Source organism: Ilyonectria robusta (assembly GCF_021365365.1).
Source record: "Ilyonectria robusta strain PMI_751 chromosome Unknown BGZ61scaffold_4, whole genome shotgun sequence".
Classification (NCBI taxonomy): domain Eukaryota; kingdom Fungi; phylum Ascomycota; class Sordariomycetes; order Hypocreales; family Nectriaceae; genus Ilyonectria; species Ilyonectria robusta.
This window is the reverse complement of record NW_025764438.1, coordinates 365,619-371,685: the sequence shown is the minus strand read 5'-3', so window position 1 is coordinate 371,685 and position 6,067 is coordinate 365,619. Positions and strand designations below refer to the sequence as shown.

The 6,067-nt window shown below is 56.6% G+C and overlaps 3 protein-coding genes across 3 annotated transcripts; 2 read left to right on the top strand and 1 right to left on the bottom strand.

The window, feature by feature from the left end:
- Window positions 1-486: 486 nt before the first annotated feature.
- Window positions 487-2,530, top strand: BGZ61DRAFT_344109 (cyclin-like protein; the record flags this gene model as incomplete). The annotated part of the gene is made up of 3 exons (XM_046239666.1): window positions 487-1,587; window positions 1,639-2,178; window positions 2,234-2,530. 3 exons carry the CDS (start codon window positions 487-489, stop codon window positions 2,528-2,530), a joined length of 1,938 nt encoding a protein of 645 aa, XP_046108161.1.
- Window positions 2,531-2,777: 247 nt separating this feature from the next.
- Window positions 2,778-3,588, top strand: BGZ61DRAFT_158267 (uncharacterized protein). Its single transcript, XM_046237436.1, has one exon. The coding sequence runs from the start codon at window positions 3,024-3,026 to the stop codon at window positions 3,510-3,512; it is 489 nt and encodes a 162-aa protein (XP_046108160.1). The 5' UTR covers window positions 2,778-3,023; the 3' UTR covers window positions 3,513-3,588.
- A 29-nt stretch (window positions 3,589-3,617) lies between these two features.
- Window positions 3,618-4,486, bottom strand: BGZ61DRAFT_444398 (uncharacterized protein). The gene has a single exon (XM_046244970.1). The coding sequence runs from the start codon at window positions 4,148-4,150 to the stop codon at window positions 3,665-3,667; it is 486 nt and encodes a 161-aa protein (XP_046108159.1). The 5' UTR covers window positions 4,151-4,486; the 3' UTR covers window positions 3,618-3,664.
- Between the last annotated feature and the right edge of the window lie 1,581 nt (window positions 4,487-6,067).

Sequence of the window (6,067 nt, the reverse complement as noted above, 5' to 3'; positions counted from 1 at the left end):
CCTGGTCAAAGCCCACCCGTGCCGAAATAACACCCCTTTCCCGCCAACGCCATCGAATCTCCCGGGCTACTTCCCTCTCCAAACACGGCCATTCATCATCAGAAGAGACTCAGAAGGAAAAAGCACCCTCGGTCGCTCGTCATCAGCTCGTCTGAGCCTGTTCGAGATCATCGCGTCGTGCTCGCTCTGTCTCTTCAGCTGATTTCAAGACTCTGCCGTGTACAATCGTCACCTGTACATGATATTGCGACGCGCCTTCGTCACCAACACCCCCGACGACGTGTTTTGTCCCGGCGCTCGAACATCGAGTTCCAATCGCGTGTTATCAACTTCTCCAGCGTCATACAGACTAACAGCAGCTTTTTTTTCACTATGGACGCAAGGGTATGTTGATTCTGGCGCCGTGGCGCGTTTTCTTTGTTTTACACGTCTTTGATCCACGACCCTCCCTTCAACTCCTGAGTTTGCTTATGCGATCCTGTACTGATGTTGTGCTCGCAGCCCTTCCGACCGCGCGGCGCTGAGAACGCCCCCCAGCTACATCAACGACACAAGTCTATGGGAAACCTGTCGACGATGACTTCGGCCTCAAATGCCGGCTTCCGCGGCCCTGCCAAGCGAGCTGCCTTTGGCGACGTGACTAACCTCAGCAAGCATGTTGGTCACGGGCGCGACGAGGGCAAGGTGCTCAAGGTGTACGCCAACACAAGTACAGCGCTTGCCGCTATCCCAGTGAACAAGGAAAATGTTCTTGCTCACACAAAAGATGCCTTCAACCGTCCGGCTCAAAGATCTGTCGGTGGCTTCGCCGCGAACTCGAAGGGTGGCCTTGAGTCTAAGGTCTCCGAGGCGAACAAGAAGGCTGTTCGCAACGACTCCCAGGAGAACCGCCCTTCTTATGTTAAAAAAGATACCCAGGTCAAAACCTCACACGCCACATCTACAACTATCGACGCACGCCCTCTACAACCTCGCCATCACAAGAGCCAACCCCAACTGAAGCAACACCAACCTACACTTCGACGAACTCAGAGCAAGCAACTGGAGACAATTGTGGCCAAGGAAGATCTCATCGAAGCATCGAACGAAGACGCCGAGGCGGCCGCCATGGCCTTGCAGGAGGTTGACTACGCACACACTCACGCTGCTTACCTTGACTCCCTTTATATTGGCGCCGACCAAGAAGCCCGCCTGGAGGTGAATCATCCAGCAGACTACGTGGAGCTGTCTGTAAAGCTCCCCGAGATTACCGAGGAAGAAGCCGCGGTTCCCGCCGCGTACCAAGGCGCCGCCCTTCCTGCCATGTCCGAGCCCGAGGAGTGCTGGGATGAGGAAGATGATGAGGACTTTGACGACCAGGACCAGGCATACACGACTGCGCACTCATTCCGTTCCCGCGACCTGACTGCTGGTGTCACTACCGTTGTGCCACCCCGTGTCACCGCTCGTGTGCAACGTGAGCTCGAGGAAGCCAAGCTGGAAGTTGAGAGAACTCGCACCCAGGACGACATCGAAGAGGAGCTCTGGGACGTGAGCATGGTTGCCGAGTATGGCGACGATATTTTTGAGTACATGCGGGAACTTGAGGTACGCGACTTACCCGTGTTGTGTGTGAATGTGTACTGACTGCGGGTATAGATCAAGATGCTTCCCAATCCCCACTACATGGATATTCAAACTGAGATTCAGTGGTCGATGCGATCGGTGCTTATGGATTGGTTGGTTCAGGTACACAACCGTTTTGGCCTGCTCCCTGAGACACTATTCTTGACGGTCAATTACATCGACCGATTTCTCTCCGCCAAGATCGTCTCGATCGGCAAACTACAGCTGGTCGGCGCGACAGCAATCTTGGTGGCGTCGAAATATGAAGAGATCAACTGCCCTTCCCTGCAGGAGATCGTATATATGGTCGACAACGGATATACGGCCGACGAGGTGCTCAAGGCGGAGCGGTTCATGCTTAGCATGCTTAACTTCGAGCTGGGCTGGCCTGGTCCGATGAGCTTTCTGCGGCGCGTGAGCAAGGCAGACGACTACGATCTCGAGACGCGCACGCTCGCCAAGTACTTCCTCGAGTTGACCATCATGGATGAGCGGTTCGTGGCCTCGCCACCCAGCTTCCTCGCTGCAGGCGCGCACTGCTTGTCGCGACTCATTCTGAACAAGGGCGATTGGGTAAGTTGGAATCGATGATTGGCATTGTGAGACATTTTGACTAACAATTCAATAGAGCAAAGCACACGTGCACTACTCCGGATACTCATGGAGCCAATTGAAGTCGCTCGTCACCATGATGATTGAGTGCTGCGACCGGCCCCATCTCCACCACGCGGCAGTGTTCGAGAAGTATGCCGAGCGACGATTTAAGGAGGCGTCGCTGCTCGTACAGAGCGCGCTCGATGCCGGCTTTACGCTGCCTCATCAGTCATCGCCGGTCCGTCGGTTGTCGTCGCAAGACTCGTATCGCGAGAGCAGTGCCGAGGTGCAGTACGCTTCGCAAGGCCAACTCGTGCCTATTGAGGGTTGAGCAAGACCGAGGCAAGGACGCCGCCGGCGCGTTGCGGTTGACAACGGCGATGCGCATGTTCGATTTGCAGGGACGGCCTGCGTGGCGCCTGCAAGAGCTTATCACGACTGTATATTGTGTGTCTGAGTTGGTTTTGTGTCCCTGCCGTTGCCGATGCCGTCACCCATCGGGGCTCACCGTGGGGTGGCCTTGGACACCGGCCCGGGACGTGTTTTTGTTCACCGCGGGGTCGCTGGCTAACACCGGCCCGGGAAACGGAGCCGACGAGGCCTAGCCACCCAGCCTCGTTTTGCGCTCTGCCGCCTCTAGGCTTTACGCCTTTCGCCTTAGTCCTCACTTGAGGGCGCTTCTGTTTGACAACAACTTTTTAATAATCACCTGCGGGTGGATTGGACGGGCTGGACTTAACTCGGAGCAAGGACGTCAAAAAGCAACAAGACATCAGCAACAACAGCGGGCCCTCTTCCTGTTCGGCCAGTCCAGCTAACCAGGAATGGGAAGAGGGACCTGTATTACGACTCTGGATGACCGTTACGAGGATCACGACTGCAAAGGTTTTTCTGCGTTATCTCACTTTTACTTTACTGGCTGGATTATTGTGTGTGTTCGGAATTCGGCGTTGCGGGAATCGCAATCACCATCCCACCATACCACCCACACTCACGCACACACCCACCACAACTGCGGCTACCACCGCCATGCTGCTCTTGCAGGAGGTGCGGTGCAGGGACAGTCAGATGTGCGATGGATTGCGACCCGGGAGATGGATGGATCAGGGACAGGGACCGTGGGGGTGGGGACAGGGGGTCTGGTTTGGTCTCGGTTTTGGGTTGGCCTGAGCTGCCCGGAAAGGGCGGGCATAGATGGGATTAATCAATCAATTGAATCAACAATCACAGATGTACGAGGGATTGTGCTGGAATGGGTGGCAGCGGAAGCAAGCCACCACCACCATTACAACCGCACCAACAGTGAAGACTAGGACCGCCGCTTTCTTTTCGCAGGACTTGCTGGGAGGGGCGAGGGGCGAGGTTCTAGATGTGTATGATATATAATCCCGACCCATCTCAACTGGGCCATATTGCATTTCTTTTTACAAAAGACGTTGTCGTGCCGGAGCTCCAATGAAATGTATCAATTGCACTTGCAGCAGCTCCTATCTCGGGATGTGGGTGGCGCAATCGCAATTCGGATGAGTGGTTGAAGTTTGGCTGAGTACTTACCTTGGTACCTAGGTAGTAACGCTGTATTATCATCGTCTTCGTCCAGCAGAGAACACAACCAAAAGAAAACAAGGCAGCAAAGCGCAGCGCAGCGCAGCACAACACAACACACCACAGCATACGGAACACAGCATATGGAGCAACGCAGATGAGCAGTGCTTAGAGGCACATGCCATGCGCATTCATCCACAGGATCGCGGACGCCGTCGCACACATGGCACGGGCACGGGCACAGGCACGGGGGACGGAGCCGTACAGCGCATGTACCTTGGATGTACCGCGTGGGAAGCGTTAAGCCAGGGCCAAGTGTTGGCAGGGCTAGCAGGGCTAGTGCAAGGCCCCTGGAAGCCCTGTCCGGCCGGTTCCACGCACCCCTCCAGTCCTGATGTCTGAGCATGGAGAAGGAGAAGGAGAAGGAGAAGGCACCGTGAGAGCGTCAATGGTTCGGGCGAGGCTTTTCCGGCCCCATGGCGAGGACGAGGCTGTTGCTTTTTCCGCGATAGACCCGTTGTTGACAGCGCGTTACGGGACGGGACAGGCCCGTGGTGAAGTCGTCATGCACGGCAATCTCAAGCCAACGCCGTGTCCCGGGACTGCTCCGTCGTGCGTGACCGCGTTGTATTGCTGTAGCGCCGTACATCCCGCGTAGTACGTAGGTAGTCCATAGTGGCTCTCCAGAGCAGAATGAGCTCTCCGCGGCGCCCCGAGATCTAGAACATATCCAGAATCCCTACACCCTACCCTCCCCGATTTTCCCCACCATGCCAGCGCCAATGCCTGCCTCTATTCTTCATCCCGCGCTTCACCTGTGCGTCCGATGTAATGTTTGAAGCCCAAGCTTCGTTCCGGGCTTCTGGAGTAAAACGGGGCGCCCCCATTCTCCCTCCCTCCAGCTCCTCCGCGTTTCCCTTTCCCTTTTCCCCCTCCTCCCCGCGCCGCTCACCTGCTCGATCAACGGCGGCAGCTGGTGCTGGTCCGTGACCGGGAATTTCCGGCCCTCCGGAGCTCTGGCGCCAAGAAAAAAGGGATCCTGGGGACTCCCCGCGGAGCGAGAGGGGGTGTGGGTATCACTAATTTCGCGAAGGGGATTGCAGAGGATCAGCGAAAGAGGCATTAGGTACTGCGTACTTGGCTGTGAGCGGTGCGGTTGCGATGCGGATTTATGGATTGCGAATTGCGGATTGCGGATAGCTGTAGCTTTCAATGGAGTTGAGCAGTCCGCACCCCCCGGCAGCTTTGGCCCCTTGTCTTGCAATTACTGTGTGCCATTGTCCATCTGCCATCTGCCATTTGCCAGGATCTCAAATGGCCAGGGGGACAAAATCTGGAAACGGCACGCGGCAGACAAGGTGGGCGCTGATACATCCATGATACCTCGATCCGTGCGCCTTCTGCCAATTCCAGCGCTCCCCCGTGGCCCGGGCTTCGGTGTGGCCATCCCTCGTGTGCCTCGTCTCGTGGACCCTCTGTAAACCTGGAGATGACGGGACTCTGGGGTGGCCGCTATTGCGCTACGCTACAGATTGCCCCTCCTGGCGATCATACACGGCGACCAGTCCGGAGCGGACGAGAAGCCACTGGAATACGCGCTGGAAGAGGGTCCTACAAGGAGGAGGTACTTGCAGGCGACCTGCGCTAAGGCTCAGAGGCTCGGGGCGCTACGGCCCAGCGGAAACTGTGCAGGACAACAAGATGATAGGACGCGCCGCCTGGCCCTGTCTCAGCCGCCCGCCGCCGGGGTGGGTGAGAGTCAGGGCTGGCGGGCTGTCAGCTGAGAAGGAGGGAGTTGGCTCTCTTGATATGTTTTATTTCGCGCAGTTGTGAGGAGAGACAGGAGAGAGGAAGACGAAAAGAGAGGGAATGGAAAATCGCGTCTCAGGGAACCAAAAAATTCCAACGAGATTGTGACAGTGTCATTAGGGCAAGTGGCAGCGGTCAGCTTTCCACCATTCTCTGGCTCCACGTTGTGTACAACCGGAGTACCGACTATGAGACCTCAAATGACGAGACAGGAATAGCTGCCGCTGAAGCGGGATGGGAGATGGGCATATGGATGGCGTAGCGATGGGGCTCACGAACGCGCGCCACTCATGGCTAAAACACAAAACACACCCCCGGCCAGCAAATTGTATTACCTCACCTTGACGGGTATTTGTGCCCTTCCTTGTTCTGGTAGGTCACTTACAATAGCTTAGCTCCAGGACGAGCTGTTGGAGAGCGAGCGGCCCGTGGGAGAGAGTGGGATCTGTAGAGAGAGGAGAGAAAGAAGTGGATGTGCGCGCATGCTCCTCCGAAACTCCGGCTTTGCGGGTCC

Bases quoted from the DNA above. Each gene is read 5' to 3' on its own strand.
- BGZ61DRAFT_158267 (XM_046237436.1), top strand. From the start codon at position 3,024: ATGGGAAGAGGGACCTGTATTACGACTCTGGATGACCGTTACGAGGAT.
- BGZ61DRAFT_444398 (XM_046244970.1), bottom strand. From the start codon at position 4,150: ATGCTCAGACATCAGGACTGGAGGGGTGCGTGGAACCGGCCGGACAGG.